Source organism: Pseudopodoces humilis, chromosome 2, assembly GCF_049639895.1.
Source record: "Pseudopodoces humilis isolate 2021_Gansu_Grassland_sample_001 chromosome 2, ASM4963989v1, whole genome shotgun sequence".
NCBI classification, from domain to species: Eukaryota; Metazoa; Chordata; class Aves; order Passeriformes; family Paridae; genus Pseudopodoces; species Pseudopodoces humilis.
The window spans coordinates 15763577-15786051 of NC_142201.1; the positions used below are offsets into that span (position 1 = coordinate 15763577).

Genomic DNA, 22475 nt, shown 5'->3' on the forward strand with positions numbered 1-22475 from the left:
CCACATTATTGAATAGTAATAACTTTCCATAATAACTAATTAATGTCACGTACAGACCAGACACTTGGAGAAAGTGCTATAGCTCTTCCTTCATCAAATTGCAGCACTGAGGTCGAGGTTTACTCATCTGCTGGATTGGTAGAAGAAGGTACCTGCATGAGAGCCAGAACCTTCCCTTTGGCAGCTGTGGGCTCAATCGAGCTATTTGGCACCTCCCCCAGCTCTAGGGTGCCATTAGTTCTGTGGCCATCCTGCCTGGAAAGCAAACTCTAGTGTATTTGGATATCCCTCCCCCATCCCTGATATGTCCTACAGCTCCTGCCCCACCAGTGACAACCCAGCCCTGCAAAAGGAGGGTCCCAGCAGCCCCCATCTTGGGCAGGGCTCACACCTCCCAGGAAAGCACTGCCTGGACCCAAAAAGGCTCCTCGGCAATCCTGAGACCCTAGGGAACCTCAGGGAAAGTTTATTTTGGCAGGCTCAATAGTGTGGGCATGGTCAGCACTCTATCTCCTCACTTTTCCTGTGTACCAACAGGGGGACACATCTGTGACACTCCATGTCAAGCATGTTGCCTTTTCATTCATAAAAGGCAGCCTTGTATCTTTAATCACTTTGCCAGATAATAGCAAAGAAACAAGCACTTGATTGTGTTATCAGACACTGTTGGAAAAGTCTAGATAAGGATGCTGAACAAGCTTGTCTTATTAGAATTCCACATGCAAACGCTTCCCCATAATCCAGAGTCATCTGTATCCCAGCAACCCTTTAAATTTCATTCTCACTGAATTGCCAGATCTTTATCAAAATATAATTACAGTCTTAATTTGGATGATAAATTTTGATTGCTTGTGCTGCGCCAAAATAAAAAGAAATTGTCAGGTACACAAAAAATGAGGTGCAACTGTGAGATGTGAATCTGCATATTCTGACATTGGTGCATCACCTTTCTTCTTATCAAAAGTTTGGCTCTGATACCTAGCAATGAGGTTATGTAGGGGTAAATAGGCAGGGACATGAAAAAAACAGTTTTCTGATGCCATCAAATGAAATTTGTACTAAAAACAGGGAAGAATTTGAAATCTGCAGTTGCACATGAAGATTATCACTATTATGAGGATTATATACTATTATCATTATGAGGTAAACAATGTGCAGCACTGCTGTGCAAAGCAGAAGAAAACACAGGTCCTTCTTGAAACAAGAAGAGATTGTGCAGAACTCACCTTTTCTCCCACTGCCTCACCCCCCCTTCTTCAATTACTGGCAGAAAACAGCATAGTGCTTTATTGTTATATCCAGATTATCTGCATACTTAAAAAGATTTTTCCAAAACAGATAGCCTAAAAAAAAGTATCACAAAGGAATATAACCACTGCCTACTCTACCAAGAGAGCCCAAAGGAGAGAAGATGGCCTTGCCAGCAAGCCATGGAGGTTACCTAGTTTCTGACTTACCAGAGTACTGCAGTCCAAACCCACTTCAGTTTTACCCTGTTGAAATGCCAGGGGGGAAAGATAATTACTCAGATGACAATGGCATAAATGCAATCAGACATTTGACCTTAGTGTTTCTTGGTCACATGCATAGAGTTGAACTAATTGCTAAATTTGGGGCTGGGAAGTTCTTTTCCTTCTCTTCCACAAATGCACTCACACCAAGTTATTTGCACTTTTTCTGCATCCCTAAGAAGGATCCTTTCCTAGGACAGATGTGATTTCATCCCTTGAAAATTATTTCCTGTGGGGGCTTTGGGTACCCAGCCTTGGTTTTCCTTGTTATCCGCTTCCCTAACTTTGATCAGCATTGCATGCACCATGAAATACCTCTCTGACACACCTGTTAGCTTGAATTCATTCTCATGGAGGGTATGTTGTCCTCCCCTGAGAAGATCATGCAAGATGAGAACAACTGGAACAGTAAGTAAATTCTACCACATAAGTATGCAGAAGGGTTACAGTGTAGATTGAAAAGTCACACTGGGTCACAGTTACAGTATGAAAGATGTGCTGCTTCCTTGTTGAGCACTGGTCAGCGACCTACCTCAGGTGAGGTCTGTTTCCCTAATGCTCCACAGCCCCAGCACTCTCCAAGAGACCACTCCAAACCAAATGTAATTTCATCCAGAGCCTGATGTAAGCAAATGCAGTTGCCAACTAATGGTAAAATTCAAAGCCCACTGAAGTCCAGAAAGATACTGCAACCTTTGCAGTCACGTCTGTGCCCTGGGTCCCATTCCCTAACAATCATGTCCATCACTGACACATCAGTAATGCTTTTGCTGACAGTAGCAGCACAAAGTTTTACAGCTGAACAGTCTGAGGCATTGAACCATTCTCATCCCTTTGGTGGTAGGAGCTCGATGGGGCTGATGCTGCAGTAGAAATGGAAGGCAGGAAGAAACCATATGAGAATTGTCTGGTCTATGACTTTTCCAACTCTGAAACACAGCTAAAATTAACAGCAAATGAGGTACCCACCTCCTGACACAGAAAATCTTTCCTGTAGTGAATTTTGACTGATGTGTGACCAAACCTGTCCTAAAAATGCCAAAATGCAAAGCCAAGTGTAATTCCACTACTCTAAAGTGGATAAAGTATTTTCAGTTCACCCCAATTTTATTATTCTTAAAAAGTCTAAAAGAAGGGCATCCTATAAGCTCCATGGGAGCCTGTCCCAGTGCTTTATTCCTCTTTGTGCTTGGAAAGGTCTTGCTAACCTTCCTGCAAAGTCAGCTGGCTCCTAAGGGGGAAGGCTGCAGAAGTGGGCATGCCGGCTGCAGTCACATGCAGCTCCCCTCTTCTTTGGATATCAGACTCCATCTCTAGAGCCATAAATTTGCAACTTCTCACCTCAGATGAACTCAGCTGAGACAAAAATGCCAGAACTAGTGCCCTGTCCCAAAATTCAGAGCTAGATTTCATACCAGGCAGTGGGGGAAGCGGGAATGCCTAAGCCCCCAAAGGAGGATGATTAATCACTTCTTATTCCAGATGCACGGTTCTTTGCTCTCCTTCAAAAAAAAATGAATTTATTTCCTTCTGGTGAAGGGTGCCACGCTAAAATCACAGGAAAACAAAGTTGCCTATCCACAGCAGCAGATTCAGCCTGGCACTAGGGAGATGGAAAGCTTCCATGTGCCATGGTGACTAGTTCAGTACAGCCTGTTAACCATTCCCTCCACCTGCCAGGCACACCGGCCCCCACATAAGCACTGTTAGTGAAGGCAAGCATACAGCTGGATGAAAACCATGCTGAGAGGAACATGCCATTTTTAAAGCCTGGCTTTTGTCTTTCAGTTAAATGTTCCAACACTAAGGCTAATGTTGAGAGCACTGGCAGAAGAGGTTACCAGATTTACTCTTCCTCTGCACCATGGCATGTTGCAGGGGGAGGAGTCCAAAATGGCCCCTGTGACGGCTGCCAGCATCTCCACAATAGCTGCTAAAAGAGAGGCTTATTCCTCCCAGCTACTCCTCAGTAAGAGCTTTCTCTAGGGCAGCAACGGGTTCCTCAAGCCTTCAGCCACAGCAGGAACTTCCAGAAGGAACATTCTGTATTTAGAAGGAATCACAATGTTCCTATTTCTTTTCTGCCTCTTTCATTCTTGAGCCCAGATCTCCCATCTCTGAGCTCACAGTTGTCATGACAAACTACAGCAGGAGGTCTGTGGCTATCACACAAACATCCCAAGTTCCTAGTAAGCAAAACTGTGGTCTGGCTTCCTCAGATATATTAAGTGTTCTTCTGGGTGAAAAGACAAGCAAGTCTCACCATTGGGTAAAGGGATCCCAGAGAGGAATGTGACAAGACATAGACAAATGGACCTTTGGCATGACATCCTCTGCCTTTGGACCAAGCATCATCACAACAACCACAAACCCAAACTGTACCGGTGATACCAGCAGCTGAATACTTGGAAATATAAACTGGGGATACTTTTCACTGCCCGCCATTTGGGCTAAGACACTTTACCCTTGATAGACCTGTTTTGACAAACTTATTTATCTAAAAATGACTTGACTGCTTCTGCTGATTCCAGAGACAAAATAACCTGCCCACCTCTGCCCACGGCACAGCCTGGTATCCCACTGATTTCTATGGAAGACAGCAACAGGGCAAATGCAGTGAGAGGGAGCAGCACACAAGTGGTTAATGCATGCCATGAAGAACTATACATACATATCCTGTCTCACATAGACAGAATCTCTTATATTGACATTTTACATTCAATGCCACTAGAATTAAAATGCTCATAATAAAAACCTGCCAATCAAAAGCATAGAAATTATCACCCAAGAAAAATTAATTTCTGTCTATATAGTTGACCAGAAGTCCTTCTGCCTCCTACAAGCAACATTAATGCCATCCATTACAACAACAAATGCCAGTCAAGTCCCTTTCTTTCCACCTGTGATTTTAAAAGTACATTTCCTGTGCAGAATGCTGTGTGCTTGGCAACCTCTGCATCTCCCCTCCTGATGAGTAACAGAAACGCTGCATGCTAAACTCTCCTGTAATTACAAGAATTTCCCACATCAGAGAAAAATTCTCAAACTACCCAGGAAAAACTTCAAATAACCTGCCAGGTATTTAACAAACCAGAGGCAACAGTGAAAGTCAAACCCTCAAAACATACAAATAGAGAGAGAGAGAGAGAGAGAGAGAAAGAAAATAAATGCCCCCTGCTTGACCCAAAATAACAGAACAGTTCTGTATAGGAAAGAAAATGAATTACCATTGTGGGGACCCTCAGTCATTTAGTCTCCAGTAAAGGCTGAGAGCCATTCTGAGACTGCAGGTTTTTCCTTTAACTTCACTCCCCAGCTCTGTGAGGAACCAGTTAAAAATGACATCACTGCTCATACTACCCTCCTCCCCCTCCCCATTCACTTGCTAAAAAAGCTGAGGCTGCTCCTCTCCCCCTGCATTGGCTCCAGATTTGGTCCTCGCTCCTCTTCGACAAGTTCCCGGTCTGCAGTTGACTGTGTGCATCGGTGTCAGTGTGGGACGGAGGATGCGCCTCCGCACTTTTCCAGCATCCCTGCTGGCACACACTTGAGAAATAAAATAGCCTTTCCATTAGGAAATCAGAAGAGGTCTAACCTTGTGATGTATAATGCATTACACAACCAGCTCCGTTTACAGAAGGCAGACAGTCTTACTCTTTGAAGTGGAAGGGAGAGAGAGACCCTCCAAGGGGCTCTGCCTTTCACCTTGTCTTCCTTAGAGGAGAGAACTCTCTCTGTGGTTTGCTGCATCCTCCTTGCATTAGGACTGCAATCTATCTTTTTTTTCTTTTTTTATTTCCCTCCTCCTAAGTGTGACATCATCAGACACCAACTCTACTTCTGTAATAAAAAAGGATCCCAAGCAGAGATACCTGGGACGAGGTCAACTGGAGGATCCAGGCGATTCTGGCTCCTGAACAACTGTCGCTTCTTACAAAAATACTTTGCTCTTACACAGTGTCATCGGGATTTAATAACCCTGCGCTTGCTGCAGACCAGGAGACCTAGCTGCAGGGCTGAGATCAGTCTCGTTTCTATCCCTGCAAGCTCCACTGGCATCACCAGCTAGCAGGTACCTCCGGAGCGCTCCTCTGGTACTCATCTTTCACCTCTCAGCTCCTTTGCTCCCCCGTGACTGCTGGGAAGGATGCTGCAGCAAAATCCCTCGGCCAGCACTCCCGTCTGCTACAAAGCAGCCAGGCTGCGAGCACCCAGCACACACTCTCCCAGTTCTCCTCCGCTCTCCTCAGCCTTTTAAGCATCACTGAGGGGGCCTCTGGCAAGCACGGTCACCCCTGGCAGGCGGCGGCAGGAGCCAGCAGCTCCCGGCCAGCCGCAGCGCAGGGCCTCCGGTTGCCAAGGGCGATTTCCCCTTACCTGCATTTTCCCTCCCGGAAGAGCGCAGGGCACTGTGGCGAGCCTGCCCACCCCCGGGGCAGCCAGGGGGTACCCGGGTGCCTGGGATGAGCCCCGGCAGTGCCGCGGAAGGGATGGAGGCTCCCGGGATCGGCAGCCTGCCCTGCGTGCTCCCATGCTCGCAGCGGCAGCCACGGCGCTGCCAGGAGAGAGGAGCTGCACATGCATATGTATAACATCCGCCTCCGTGTACCTGCTACACACACACAGCTACATGCAGATATAAACACAGACTTCATTCTGGATCTCTCCCCGCTTCCAGCAAAGCTGCAGACCTATCAAATACCGCACGAGTAAAAGGGCCAATGGGATAAGTAATTTAAAAGATGTGCAGATGTGGCACTTAGGGATATGGTTTAGTGGTGGACCTGGCAGTGTTGGGTTAATGGCTGGACCCCATGATCGTAGAGGTCTTTTACAACTGAAATGATCCTGTGATCTTATTATAAGACCAAATTAGTAAATGTGCTCTGACTGGTTTTTTGTGCTAGCTGCCTGTACAGCCTGCACACGAGTATAACCCTCGCCGCAGTGCTGATTGCAGGTGAGTACCTGACACAGGGCTGTACAAGCGTCACAAAACTTATACAAACTCCTCTAAAAGGGGTAGTGGTATGTCACACATGTCACGTAATGGTCCTGCTTTGTAAGCTAGAAATGTCTCACGTGGAGGGGGACTGGAAAGGTCTTTCAACAATGAAACCCCCATCAGCCCTCAGAATTAGGAACATGCTGGTGCATCAGGTCCCGGAGAAAATCGGTGCTAGAGACAGGGAGTCAGTGGGAAATTGAAGGAAGTCAGTAAAAACCCTGCTTTCAGAGTTTATTCATAAGTCCCTCCCCCTTCTTTTCCAGAGCTGTGCTTTGCACATGGGCTGGCAACACATTCTTATCAAACACCAGAACCTTTCTGAAAGAACCAGAATCTAAAACCTGACATCTCCTGTCAGCTGGGACAGAACAACATTACACACTCTTGAAAGGCAGGATTTCCACTACAGAATCTCCATCTTTTAACAAATATTTCTGCAGGCCTCTTTCTCCACATCACAGCCCTACCAGAGTGCACTCTCCAGGCATTGTGAGCCCAAGACTCAGGAGCGATGCCTGTGGTGGATAGGGATGTGGGACCATCTTGGAAGCTCTGCCAGTGTGAACATCCAGATTAATACACAAGACTGTGTACTCTGCCATCACTCCTCACTCAGTTTTCTATCTGCTATGGTAGGTATATCACAGTCATTAGCAAAGGGGGATCCTACGTACACGTAGCAGCCTCAATAGCATCTCTGGAGAAACATTGATTATACATCATATACTAGATCAAAAGACAAAAAAGAAGAAAGTGTGCCAATTCACCACATTCATATTTCATTTTTAAATGAAGTAAGTGTTTAACCCAGCTTCTTAAGGAAAAAATGTGAGCCTGCTGTTGCCTGTCCCATGCATCCAATCCCCATAATTTTTGAGTTTCCTCCACAAATTTGCCAGAATAATCTGATTATGTTCTATACAATTATATACCTAAAATTTTAAGATGAGCAAAGTAATTTAAAATTCAAATCAGTGCCACTCCCATTTGGAGTGCCATTTGGCTACCAGGTAAAATTTTCACTGGGAATCTACCGGCTGACTAGCCTTGTGCCAATGGTGGTCCCCTTGCCATGGGAAAGGGAAGAGTGTCCTCTGTATTTTCTGAAAAGGCAAAAAACATTTCAGAGAGTAAAGAACAAGTCTACAAATCCACATGAAGTTCTTACTTCTTTGCTTTCTTTGGTTAATGTGACAATTTATTTAGTGTTTTCATTTTCTCTACCTAAATCTGCTTCTCATGGGTCAGCACTTTGGAGTTCAAATGCCTATGGATTTTATTTCCTGATGAAACCTTTGAATGCAGCCTTCTCATTTAACTTTGCTTCTCCTAACCAATGTCATTGTTTTAATGGGCAGACAGGAACGCTGGCAGACTGCTGGCTGGTTATAACAGCTCACAGACCCCACAAGTTCCATGCTCATTCCTGGTTGTGAGATGTTTTTGCAGGAAAGCAAACAAACTCATTCCTGTAAGAAAGAACAGGCAAACAAACTGTGGGATTGGGTGGTAGAAAGATTGCATCAGAAATAAATTAGGGCTAGAACTTTAGCCAGAGCTCTCAGAGCCCTCAAAGAGGCAGAAATCCTTTCAGCCTGAAGAAAAAGAAGCTTGCCCACCTCTCCCATCATTTCCCCTCCTGTTATACTGATATTAATTAACTGTTTTATTTGGTGAATGTAGATTGTCTCAAGTTTTTGGGTGACTGGTTGAAGATCAGTGCTCAAATAAATGATCATCTAGTAGCACTACTGCCTTAATATACGCATTTCAGTGTACCTTGGGGTGCCTCCAAAGCAAATGGGGCAGAATATGTTCTACATTATTCGAATCCTCCACTTGCCTTAGCAATCTCTCACCTTGTTTGGGATTTCCACTATCTTCTTTCCTCTAGTACTATGCCTCCCACAAGCACAGTTTAACAAATGTATTTTATCATATAAATGGGTGTTTCTTATTTTGAGAATTCTTCTGAGGTAAGGGGAGAGTCCTGGACTACTTTCCTGCTCTGACCAGTCTTTAAACGCAATCAAGTCTAGTTACAGAACAAGAAGGAGTCAGCAGATGAATGTCACACATCTATTTCCTCTGCTATTTTTAACAGCACAGAGCATACTGAAGGGAAGAATGGAAAGTCGTCCTCTTTAATGATGTCCCTGAAATTTTCGAAAAAATCTAAATTTCAATACTCTTCCACTTCAACCAAACTGTTACAAAGTAAATCAAGGTCACAGCTGTCTGTCACTTTCCCAAATTACTCTTGAGTAAAGACAGCCCTCAGCCAAATAATATCAGTCTAAATAGGAACTCAGCCTCTTCTGTTTCATTATCCCAGAGAGGTTTCAATTTCAAAGCTGACTTGGACAACATAAAAGTTAGCTTTTAAGCTGGAGCAGTATGAATATTTCTGCCTCCCCTCTATTTTACCTTCTCAAGGAAAGAAAGAAAGTAAGCTCCAGTACCAGTTCCAGTGACCTGACACAAGAGAAAGAAGCAGAGCACAGTGATATTCCTTTGATAGGAAATCTCAGTGCCATTATTTCATCATCTGTTTCCCTTCTCCACTTGATTGCATGTACCCTATAAGCAGGCTGCTCCTGCCTGCCGCTCCCATTTCAGAGGAGCTGGCCATCGTTGGCAGGGGCATTGCTAAGCACCCACCATTTGGCAACAAAACCTGACAATCAGTCCTGGAGATCCTTAATGGTGTTATCCTTCTTTTTCATGAGGAGCAGCTGGAGCAGGTCCATAGAAAGGTCATGAAAATTATCAGAGGGCTGAAGCACCTCTCCTATGAGGACAGGCTGAGAGATTTGGGGTTATTCAGCCTGGAGAACAAAGAGAAGGCTCCAGGGAGATCTTCTAGCTGCCTTTCAGTGCCTACATGAAAGCTGGAGAGAGACTTTTTCCATGGGCATGTAGTGAGAGGACAAGGAATGGCTGAAAGAGGGCAGGTTCAGATTAGAATACTGTGAGGGTGGTGAGCCACTGGAACAAGTTGTCCAGAGAAGCTGGGTGGGGGATGCCCCACACTTTGAAGTGTTCAAGGACAGGTTGAATGGATCTTTGAGCAACCTGGTCTAGAGGAAGATGTCCCTGCCCATGTCAGGGGAGTTGGAACAACAGGATCTTTAGGGTCCATTCCAGTCCAGGCTATTCTTTTATTCTATTATGATTTTATGGAATGTAAGAAATGGAGACAAAAAGGAGGAAGAGAAGAGAAATGTAATGCCTCAACTGCCATGGTATTTGTGTGCCAGCTGCAAAACAAGAATTGCAGAACAGGATCCTCTCATTGACCCTTCTTTTGCCCAACTCAATTAATTTGTCTGAAGCCTTTACTTAGCCCCAGGTGACAGTGCTGGGGCTCTTAGAAGAACTGAACCCTGAGTTACATGAGCTTTATATCATAACTATATTATGTTTATTGTTCTTCACTAGTGTTTCCAGCCTTCCTGATCCTTTTTCACAAGATTTTCTTCTTGTTTATTTCAGAAGAACTACTGACTGTGTCATAAATATTGATGTTTTATTTAATGTATTTTGCTTTTAGCCTGGCAACTCTATATTTCTGCTTGCCAGGGCTCTGCATTTCAAATAGCTAAAAACACAGTTGTTATAATACAGACTAATAACTGCTTGAAAAGACCACAAGGTTTTTTTAATGCAAATAGAAATACAAGTCACATTCAAGTAACCCACTGCCTAAAATAGTAACCATGTCATTGTCCTAGCACAACTGGTATCTGAAAAGCCTGCAAACCATCCAGCAAGAATTGCCCTATTCTGACCTGTTAAAACAGGGCAGAACTGCAACAATCCCATAGTATTTAATGTGCATTTTACAGCAAGCTCTACCCACAAGCCCAAATAACAACCTAGGGAACTATCACTCTGTACTGACTGCATTGGCACAAATCATTATTACTTATCTAATAATTACTATCACTTCATGGAAAATAGTTGAGGAGTGTAATTTTCACTGCTGTACTTTCAATGTTGCCTTCTCGCTTTGATATCGAGTTAAACCCTGAAGATATATCTGCTGAATTTTACTGACAAATTACATTCATCATCTATGTGCCTGTCTTGTCAAGCGTCTGAGGTGTAATACATATTAAAATACTACACATGAATTTCCTGTTAGAGCACTGTGCTTGATTTCCAAAACCCAAACCAATGCATTTAGTGACCCCCAGGGAGCAGCCAAGCTTCAGGATTAGTGACCTCTATAAGCAGTGGCCACAAATACAAGAATCCAATGGGTATTATCCCCAAGTGAGCTTGCCATCTGCTGCCACAGGAGAACCACCCCAATTCCTTTCCACACACACAAAGTTTGAGACAATTGTGGAAATGCTATGTTTATTTTCCATATCCATGTGCTTCATCCATCAGCTATGAAGGAAGAGATTATCATTTTCCCTGTGAGGGCAGTGCTGTGTCTGTGCTCTGACCAGAAAAACACCAGCACACGGTGGCAGGACTGAGCCATCCATGTGGAGCTTCTGGCTCTGCTGGAGAGGGTAGCCAAGAAGGTTTCAGATGGAGCAAGGATGGACATGGTTGTGGCAAAGGCAGGGAGAAATTAACCTAGAAAGGATACATGTGACCCTGTATTTCTTAGTCTTACTGCATTTGGCTGTGTGTCTCTGAAATGTGTCTCTGTGTGCTACTGAAATTTCCCTTCAAAACTGAAAATAGGACAAAGAAAGCACCTGAACGTGTGCCTTTGATTGAGGGACACGGCATCTCTTCTTAAAAGCCTTGACCATCTTCTGCTTTTAGCTAAAAAATAGCTTATAAACTCAGTGTCTGTTCTTGCCTTCATGACAGTGTAATGGGAGAACAGTTGTATTTTATCCCTGTCCTCATTGCTGCTGTGGGAAAATGAAGAGAGGAATGTGCATAATCAAATGGGAGAGAGAGAGAGAGATATACTGATCCCACATACTGTCTGTCAGCCACAAACAGCTCAGAGAAGGGAGGAAAAGCAGAAAACCTTGAGCCTTCATGTCCTGGAAATAAATGGCCACTTATTTTAGAGATAAGCAGCCTTCATAGGAAAGAGAGTCTGCAGTGGTCACTTCCAGATGGAAAATGGTGAAATCCTGTCCCAGGTGGAGCCCAAGATGCCCACTTGCATCCCAGCAAGGCCAAGGCTGTGAACGCTCCAAATGCTTCCTGCATGTCAAACATTTAAATGGATGCTGAAAATGCTCAGTCTGAAAGACAGGAGCCTATTTGGGCAGGCTGGTGACTGAGGTAGACGTGTGCAACAGCAGTGACAGCGCTGCAGTGAGCAGTGATAGTAATCCTCTTTGTGGATCAATCTTCAAAAAGCCGAAAAAAAGATAAAATTGCGGAGAGCTATGTGACACCATGACAACATGCAAGGGAATGTCATTGTACAACTATTTTCCCTGAGTTTCATTAGACGGCCCTGAATTTTGTGAAAATATTGACAGGCCAAGGGAAAATCCCAAGTGCAATTTAATTTTGACAGATGGAAAAAATAATGCCTTGTACAAAGCATGGTAGCTTGACGGTCTGCTTTGTCCCTTTTTATCAAGGACCAGCTCACAGAGGCAGAAGCCTGGATAAAGCACATGTCAAATACAAGGAATGAGAACAGCAGAGAGATTTTATGATTAAATATGTACAAGGGAGAGTGACAGTGGGGGGAGGGAAGGATGTACATACAGTATATGAAGTAAATGGTGCAGAAGAGACAGACACAGCAATACAGAACTGCCTGATGTGAAACTGAAACCCAGACTGTCAGAGAGGCATGACCTACCTCATTTACTCACCACAGTCTACAACTGGAAGTCATCCCAATAATTTATCTCAATTCCTTACTCAACCACTTTGTTATTTGATAAGAAAATAGTTTTTTTTCTGCTAGCATGTATGAAACTCCTATTCATAGTAAATCTGGGACTAATTTTAATAAAGCCCTTCCTTGGTTGTTGCCCTCTTCTTGAAAAAATGTTGTGAAGCAACTACACAGATAGCATTATCTCACAGAGACCTAGTGTAGTTTCATTTGGTACTGACAACAGTGATTGAAGTTGGTTAGATAAATATGGTTGGGCATTGCTGTTGGGAAATGAGGGGTGCTGCAGTCTGGCTCTTCTGTTTCTACGTGACCTCCATTGCAAACACCCCCTTGTGCAGCCCTTTGGTTGACTTAACATGGGCCAGTTCGTGTCCTGGGATGGAGCCCCCCGGAGCCAAAGCCATCCTTGGCACGCTGCTCCAGCTGCCTTGCTCCACCTACTGTGCAAGGTCATTGCACGGTGCCCATGAGGCAGGAGCACAAGGTACCATGGATGGGAATTAGAAAAGGTAAAATCATTTCTCTTTGACAGCATTTAAAATCTGCTTCCCTGGCCCTTTGAAATATGCTTCTCACCAAAGCTCTCTGTTCAAACAAAACTAGTGCACTGTACAGTGGATTGGTCACAGGCGTCTTTGTTCTGCACCCACACAAAATTGGAAGTGACACTTTACTTCCATTGCAGACCAGACATCAAGCAGAGTCGTGTCCCCACTTATAGTTTATTTAAAGCCATAGATGGCTTTTTAGGGATCAAAGAGAAAGGGGTATAGGAGGGGGATGCTGCTCAGGGGAAGACTGGGAACAAACCACTACAGTTTCTTTGACTGCTCCATGTTTGCTTTTTAAATTGCTGAAATGTAATGTGGCAATGAAGTTACCTAAAGCACGAGACACTGAGTAGTGGGCTATGAAGCTTTTTCAGTTTGTCAGCACTTACAGCTCTCTGCAGTACCTGTCACAAAGGTAAGGGATTAGACTGGTGTAAATCAGTGCTGTTCCATGAAGAGCAGCCACAGTGGGAAGCCAGGCTAAAGGCTCAGAGGGCTTCACAAGCTGAGACTACAAAGCACCATTAGGATACAAAGCACACTGTCAGCATCTGAGCTCTGGGACAGGATGTTTGGAAAGGGCACATAGATTTTTTTATCATGACTTGGACTCTTTTTCAAAGGAATCCCATTTAAACCAGAAACAGGGCTCTGTGCACAGTCAGGTTCTCCAGAGCCAGCAGCTCACCTCTTCCCAGATCAGTACTTTTGTGTTACAAGCAGCTGGATGCCCCAGCCCTCTCCGTGCTCCCTGTAACTGGGTTTCAAGTTTACAAGTATCACAAATGAGTTCATTTCCCCTCATTAACTCTCACAAGTAGTTGCTGCTCCTCTGAACTCTGTATTTCTCTGCCCCCAAATCCCTCGGGAGTCTCTAGGGCTGAAAAAGCCCTTCTCGATAGGAGAGGTTTCGGACGGCTGCCCAAACAAAATGAACAAAGGGGGCCTCATTAGACTGGACACAGCACTCACAGAACGGATGGGGAGCAGGATTAAATCAGCAGAGAAACTTATAAAGCAGAAATCTGAGCAGCTTCATTTTTTTCAGATAATTGTTTTCAGCAGGTTTCTTACCCAATACAAGTCTCACCCAAAGTGGTATGACAAAGTATTGAGTTCATGTTCCCAATTCAGTTTATTCCTCTCTCTCCATTCCAGGCCTCTCATTTTCTTACTTTTCTCAGCAGCCCACTAATTTCTCAAAATGACAGCTTAGATCCCGGGCTGTCCTGACTGTCAGATATTGCTCCAAATATGCAGCATGGAAATGTTTTAGACCCCAGAAAGCCCCACACTAAACAGCCAGTTTGAAAACCTTACTGCACCCACTGCATGCTAGAGGAACTTCTGGACTGTCTTATTGACACTTCCATCAAGTCTTCTACCACACACGAGGTGGCTTTCGTAAACCCCACCTCCCCATGGGGTTTTATTTCCATCTGGGGTTTCTCTCCCTCTTGTTCTGTCTCAAATGATTTTCATGCTGAAGACTTTCATGAACTTTTTTCCAAAAAGCAGAACAAACAACCTGAAGCAGACACACAGTTAGGGTAGAACTCAGCACAGGGATATTAAAACAGCATGTGCATTTCCCTCCAAAACCCAGCACTGAAGACATAATGACATTGAAAGCTGAAACAAAAATAAAGCAAGCATAATAAAGGTAAGTGAAAAGGCTTTGACTCTTTCCCTGTACATGACATACACAGTGGACTGGACCCACTGCAAAACTTCCTTTAATGACCCTTGGCTAGTCAAATTATTCAAATATGAGGAAACCACAAATAAATCCAACCAAACCCACCATGTGGATATGCCCATTCTTGAGACAGGGCAAATTCCACCCATCAAAATGCCTGATACCCTGTGAAGAGGTCTGGGCTTGGGTCCCAGTTATCACAGAGGATTTATATGTGATCTTGAGCAAACCACTTAGGGTGGGATTCAGTTGCTTAAGCAAAAGTGTCCAGTACTATTTGAGATGCCCTAGGGTACACAACACATCTGTTCAGGGCTGGCTGGATGAAAATAGAACCCTGGTATAGCAGCTGGAGGGAGGAAGGATTTAGACACCTGTAATGCATCCTGTACTGCTTTTTGAGTGTCTGCTATAGATACCTCATGGAGCTTTCCAAGCCTAGCAGCTTCAGCTGGAGCACCCATCATCCAAATCTTGTGAATGGCCCAGCCAGGCTCTGCACCCCCTGGCCCAAGGAACTTCCCCCACCAGGCTGTACTTTCACTGGAGGGCAGCTGGCAGGGCTGGGAACATCCTACATGCTGCAGCCCAAAGCCAAGGACTGTCAGCAGCAGGACTCTCTCTCCCCAACGGCAGCGCTGCCCACAGGGTTTGCCCAGGAGCTAGGTTTGCTGGAACTAGAGTCACTGCACTGGCAGATTTGCACTGGTCTCCCAGTCCATCCTGTACACTACCCCTGGAAAGCTCCATGGGCCAGAGTATCTCACCCAGTGCGTTAATCCCTCATGACAGAGAGAGCCTCCAGGCTGTCCAACATGCTCAGCAAAGCTGGTGTGTCTGTTCCTGGGTGTATTTATGGAGTTGAGAATATCCTCTCCCAAAATAACAAGCCCTCATTCCTTTAGCAGTTTTCCAAACCCAGCAAGGCACAGGTGTGAGTGCCACCAGCCCACCAGCCATTGCATGCTGGGCATCAGTGCCCTTTCTACTCTACATGGGCAAGACCTGCTATCATCTCCTCCAGCCATGGGCTGGCTCTTTGAATGTGCATGCTCCAAGCCAGCTTTACAGGACAATCACATTTCAAAATTCATCACGCAAGCCCAAGCTGCTGGTGAGTCTGTCAGAGACAGAAAATTTTGGCAGTTGGGGTTGTTGGTGGCCAGAGACCATTCTCAGTGAGTATAACACCGACAGGGCATGGGCTCTCACAGTGATTTACTGAGCACTCCAGACATAAATCACAGTTTCTTCCTGACTACCTGTAGATGTAATTATGTAAGAAGGGAAATAAAGCATTTCTAGAGTCTTTTTTTTCCCAGTTTGCAAAAAAACATTTATTTCCTCCATCTTATTGATGTCTGACATTTGCACTTGGGCTACTGAGAAATTGCAGCTGGGTTTTGGAGTCCATCCCAAAGCCAAGGTGACTTCTGCACACCCCTCCATTTTTGTGCTTCTGCCTTACCATGAGATGCACATGGACACCGTGTTCTTTTCTGAAAGCTTTGCAGGGGTAAAGAACAAGCAGTCAGGGCATCCACAGCTACCTCCTTCCTGGTCTGATGCCAGTACTGCCCACACTTCAGACTCAGGTTTGTGCTATCCTGTGCATCCCCACTTTAGGTGAGTGGAAGCTCTCCCAGAGTAGGGGCTGTAAGAGGCACTCAAAGGCCAGACGAAGTTTTTTCACAGGGGAAGAAGATGACTCTGCTCCTCATTTACTGCTTGTCTGTGAAAGTGAGCACAGATCGATCAGGGGTAACTCTGAGAGCATTTCTAGCACTCACTGAGTTGTCCCGAGCCACCATCACCAGGACAAGCACCTGTATTCCTGTTCTGCACCTAGTGTTAAAAAGCTCCAGAGGACATTGTGTAGTAGGTGAGGAAAGTGCCCCAAAGCCCCAGGGAGTTAGAGGACTGCAGCTGGGGCTCCTGCAGCACAAGGTGGGCTATGAACTGGAGATCTTCCTCCACACTGCCCTTCCCCTGGGCCACCAGCAGAGCGAAGTGGTGTCCCATCATCTTGCCCATGCCCTGGCAGGAGCTGCACAGGCAGCACAACTGCTGCCCTGCTACCCTGACCGCATTAATACAAAACCCACCATTACACCAGCTGCTGCTACCTCTGCTATCCAACAACAACCAGGGTAATTGGCAGCAGCAGAGTAAAATATCAAATGGACTGTGTTTTTGAGGGACTTTATAAGAGGCCAACAAAAGCAAGGACATTCAAAGCTCTCAGCTAAGCATAGCAAGAGGTCTCAGTGGAGCGTCAGATGACGAGACACAGATTTGCTGCATTACATAGTCATGTCAAAGGGCTGTGCCAGAGCTTTAGCTGACAGCAGGCCTGAATTGCTTTGCACCCGCTGGCTTGAGCCAGACAGAGGCCTGCAGACTTGTGTTTCATATTGTGCCTATCTTCTTTCTGAATTTCATTGATCAAAGTCTGATAGCTCTCTCACATATTTTATCCTACTCCACACGGACGCCACCACTTTTGACATGGGGATGACTTAGCACAACTACTGCAGGAATAAGGCATCTCTTACAATTAAGGGATGGTCCAGAGATCAGACTGCACCAATTACCATAAAGATGCTTTATTAAATGGTAGGTAGTCATGGTACAAGCCCTTCATGTTTAACTGGGATGCAGTTCCTCCTTGGTTTGGAGCAAACTGATTTCAAAGGCCTTTTTTAATATGGGGAATTTGACAAATACATGGTATTTTTTTCTGAACATTTTGTGTAGATTTCCATAGGAAAAGTAGATTTATCGAAGAACCACTGTTTTACTAATTTCTAAAATCCCTAATCATTGCGGAAGACAGTTCACAACAGCAGGTACTCTGGAAGAGCTATTGTCAGAGAGTGGCTGTGTTTGTTATGTATCAGTTCCACATCCTCAGGGGGACTGAACCTATCCCATTCCTGCTGAACCCAAAGTGAGCTGCTAAAGAAAAATAGTCTGATCTGTCTGTCCCAAGGTCTGCATCCCTTTAATAGTTTATAGTTATAAATAATTTAATAGTTTTAAAATTACACATTTATTTAGCTGAGAATATATTTTTGACATACACATAGACTTAGAATTGCGCTCAGCTGAACAAAAAAAGTCCCTATTATACAAAACAAAAACAGCTTCACAGACTGTTTCTAGTTAAGGGCACATCCACAATGGGCTTGTGATAACTTAGCAAGTAATATCTGCAGAGATGCTTCAGTGTGTGTAGTACCAAACAAATACTCACCCATATGGTAAGCAGTGACATCTATAACTCAAGGAATAAATGCACAGTAAATTTTACCTGCATAGCAGGAAAAACTTTACTGTGTGGGTGACCATGCACTGGAACAGATTGCCCACAGAGAGTGTGGAGTGTCCCTCATTGGAGATATTAAAAAACTGCTTGGACACAATCCTGGGCCATGTGCTCTGGGATGACTCTGCTTGAGCAGGGAGGCTGGACCAGATGAGCTGCTGTGGTCCCTTCCAGCCTTACCCTCCTGTGATTCTGCGACAGAAAGTAAAAGAGGGAAGCTTTAAGCTGAAGTAAGTAGAGACCACTAAACACAGAGATGGGAGGAGGTAGCTTTGCTGATAGTGGGGAACCTATTTTTAGTAATTTACCTAGTCTAGATGGTATCTCCATCTGCCCAAATCTTGTTTTTCCCTGGTCGAGCAGAGCGAGACACATTTAAGTTGTATATAACAGGTCTGTGGAGCCCCTGGATATTGCTAGCAGGTGTTGCACACAGTTACACAACAGAGCAGGGAGATTGCTTTCACAACACAAACCCCTTAACAACAGCAGGAACATCTGGAACAGGACATTGCTTTCTTCAGCCACAGGATGTCATTAGGTCTGCAGAAGTTGTACCATAATGCTAAATTTTTGAAGACATAACTAGGAAGTACTTCTTTGCTTTTAATTCTTATTAAATAGGGGGCCCAAATAATTGGGAGAGGGAGGAATGGGATGATTCCTGTGAAGAAGGCACCCACAAAGCTTGTTGAATACAAGGTGGCATTTGCACAAACACAGCACTTGGTTTCATGAACCTATCAAGAAGCAGTTCTGTGTGGACTTGAGTGAAATGTTGCAGAGTGCCACTGGGAGGTGACACTATAAAGCAATAGCGTCAGGCCAAAGAAAAAAGCTGAATACAGCAGAAGGCACATGCTTTATTTTCAGGGGGACTATAAAAAGGGGTGTGTGTGTGGTGGGGGTTAAATCTGGATGCCTGACATTTTTGTCACTGGGTGCCATCCATCCACAGACAGTGTTTTAAAGTGACCCACCCCGGCCAGAGAGTTGACACCTGTTATTGACTTCCCCTTTAATCTGTCAGCATTTGCTGTAACACAGCCTCACGTGCATGCACACACAACAGCCTCCAAGGGCTTCCACATTAGCGTAATCTTTGCCAGGCATCAATAGATTTGACACTAACAGGGTTTAACAAAACCAAACCTTATCCTACCAACCCTTCAAGTCATGGAGGAAAGTGCTGAAAGAGCTAACTGCAAAGCTAAACACATCAAGCCTCACCCTGATACTTCCACTCTAACCCTCTCTTCTACTATCTCCCTGCCTCTGAGCACTTAGCTAGATCTCCCTTATTAAACTGATCATGCATCTGATGCAAAAAAAGTTTGACTGAATCTGCATTTTGCCTGGGGTCTTATTCCTTTATTTATTTAATTTGGTGTTTCATTTTGGGAAAAAAAAAAATCCTGCCAAGTCTGCATTTTTTTTTCTGCAAGGAGCAGACAAATAGAGCTATTTCTCCCTAGTAGCAAAACCAAACAAATCAGAAGAGGTTTACAGCAGATTTTAACATCAAACCAATTAAGCAATATTGGTAGTGTCATATAAAAAAAAAAAATTATGGAGACCCCTAGCAAAAATAACCAGAAGTACTATCAGCTGCCTCTGAAGGCTGGCTGAATTTCAGATGCTATTACACAAAGACCGGTGTCATGTCTCTCCACCACCCCATGAAGCTCTCCTTGGTGGGTGGGTGGTGTTTCACACCCACCACCAGCCCTGCGGAGGAGGCGCAAGGCCAGCACTGAGCCCCGAGCTGCCCGAGCTCCCTTCTCCTGCCCGGTGGGGTGCTCAGGGTGCTTCATGGACTCTCCACTCAAAAACGTCTCAAACAAAATGCTCCAACAGAAAATAAAATAATCAAAATTAAATACTCGAGCAGGTTTGCCAGCTCGCAGTAGATAAACGCTGGGAAGCCTGAGCACTCTGTAAGCCAGGTTTGGTGAGAAATACATGCTAGTGGAAGTTTTACGGCATCTTTGGCTGCGGGAACGGAAAAAAGGAAAGAGGGGAGGCGTCTTTAAAACCAGGTGCGACACTGAGCAGGACGGCGAGCTCCGCGGAGATGGGCAGGGTTTGGGGAAAGCATCCTTGCCCCGCCCGAGGGGAGACCCGGCGGGGAAGGGTGGCTCTGCTCCTCCAGGTGTCCCCTCCAGGTGTCCCTTCCAAGTGCCCCGTGCCCGGGGGGCTCCCGTGTCCCGCGGCAGCAGCGAGCCCCGGCCCGGGGGCAGGCGGGCCCCGCCGGGGGAGCAGCCGGCACGCAGATGGCCCGGCCCGGGGCTCCGGCCGCCTAATCCCCACTCGAGCCCGTCCCCGCCCGGAGTGGGGAGCAGTAATCCCCCTGCCCCCTCTCTGCAGGGTTAACGCTTTCCTGCCCTGGAGCAGCGCCGCTTCCTCGCTTGGCTGCTGCTCCAACGGGAAAGGCTCGGGAAACATTCCCGCCACGGATGGGAGAGGGGGGAGGAAAGAAGAGAAAAAACAAGGCTGGTAAAATTTGCTAGGAAGGAAGAAGGGGAGAAAAGACATCACAAAGATGTGATTAAAACCTGCCATTTCTAGGCTGCATGCGCCGAGCATCTCCTGCCCCAGCCCTGTGACCGTGACTTCTTGGGCCGCGCTGGGCAGGTGCCAGTGACGAGCAGGGACCAGCCGCTCTCCCGGCCGGGACAAGGCCAGGACAAGAACCCGGTCACACCTTGCACTGCTCACAAGCCTTGGTGTCGCCATGCTAGAAAGACAAACTGCAGCAAAGAGAGACAACCGGCCCCTCTGCAATACTTCCTTAGGCTTCCTGAGCATCGTCAGCTGAGTACTTCCAGCTCTCTGATTCCGATTCCCACATCTGGATGTGATGCTGTGCAGAACTGCAAGGAGGACGAAGTAATTTTCAGCTAAGGAGAAGTCCCCACCCCAACCCACTGGCCGTTCAATAGGCTGCTCCACCATGTAATAGCACCTTCAATGTTGTTATCATCGTGCAACAGAGATGTTCTCCAGAATTTTCATTTCTCTGTTTTCATTTTCTGTGGGTCTCCACTTGTCCTTTTAAAAGTATTTTTGTTCATTAAAAAAATTCTAACTGCCTCTTTTGGTACACTGCATATGATCATTGATAATGGTAACCAGGTTAGGAAACACTGAAACCAAAAAAACGGAAAAGGTGGGCAAACAGATTTAAGGAGAGATTTCAAAAATGTAAAAATTACAACAGTGATGGTAAAATGAGGAATTTTCTTCTCTGCCTGGGAAACCAAAGACTGTGATTAATGCTGGAGCTCCCTGGTCAGGTTACCCACCTCAGCGATTACATGAAGAGCTGAGCGATGCAGCTTGAGTTCAGAAGGTGATGAGCTGAAGCATAGCACAGGCTCTTTGATGCATTAAGACAGCCCAAGTCAACAGCAGGTCTGGCTGTAAGGGAGGCAGCAGTCTTGGAGAACGTGACCTACATAGATGCTTCAGCCTCCCAAGCAGCAGTGAGGGAAATCAGCAGCTTATACAGCCACGGACATTTCCTAAAATACTTATAATTGTGATACTTGCTGCCTGCTCTGTCCCCTCCCTTTGTGTGTAAGTCCTGGCACCAAGTGGGAGCAGACAGAAAAACAGATCAAGCATTTCTACAGGGTTTTATTAAGGTATGACTTATGAATGAGAATTTTCATTAACAAAAAAAAAGGACAAAAGGTAAATTAATCCATACATTTATTCAAATCCTGTGCTCTGATCCCAAGTCAGTCACAAAGCAGTTACCTTCCCAAAGCCAGCAATTTTTCCGTAAAAATAATCTCACAAATGGAAGGAAGAGGTGCTTTAAATTTTATTTTTTCTAGGAAGTAATAATAATTTTTAAAGGGGTGATATACCTCCAGCCCTGTTTTTCCCTTAAAATGACCCCAAGCTGCACAGGAAAAATATTTGCTCTCAGTGCTTGAACAAACCTCAGTGAATTAAGTTTTTGTTGTTAATGGCAAGGCTACTGTTTATCTGCAGAGAATCAAACCAGATGTGGAAAATAACTGAGGGTTTAGTGGCTCAGCAGCTCGCCCTTCAACCTCAAGGAGGAAGCCCAGCACCCAAACCCACTCAAGATTGTAAACAGCCCTAAAGCCTTGGAGATGTCCCTGTTTGCCTGCCACGGCCATCGGTGCACAGCTGGTTCCCAATGGGGATCAGGAGGTGAGAAGTGGGAGCCTGGACCGGCTCCAGAGGCAAAGCTGGGTGCTTTGGCACCTCTGTGACCTCTGCACTAAACTTTCACATGGTTCAGCCAGCTTTGAGCTTGTGACAATATTGAGGGCTACTTAAAATTTTTAAAATCTGTCCTTTGCCACTGCAGAGGAAATCATGTGTTTAATACAATGAAATCTGTTGTGAAATCTTTTCCGCCATTGTAAAATTCCCCCAGACTGGGAAGATTCAGTGCTTAGAGAGTACTACCATGGAAACACAGTGTGAGATGGCACACAGCTGTGATCAAGGTGTCCCCTGCCCCTTGCCACCTCCTTCCCCTGGGATTGAAGGAAG

General features: G+C 45.3%; 1 protein-coding gene across 3 annotated transcripts in view; it reads right to left on the reverse strand.

Moving 5' to 3' along the window:
• NHS (NHS actin remodeling regulator) overlaps positions 1–22475 on the reverse strand; it is a 244813-nt gene that overhangs the window by 44117 nt on the left and 178221 nt on the right. Inside the window, exon 1 of one of the 3 annotated variants that reach the window (XM_088051954.1) lies at positions 4739–4868. The exons of the other annotated variants lie outside the window; for them this stretch is intronic. Within the exon in view, the coding sequence (XP_087908080.1) occupies positions 4739–4760 (22 nt within the window). The 5' untranslated portion in view covers positions 4761–4868. Of the gene's footprint in view, positions 1–4738; positions 4869–22475 lie in introns of those variants that run through there. 3 annotated transcript variants of the gene reach the window in all.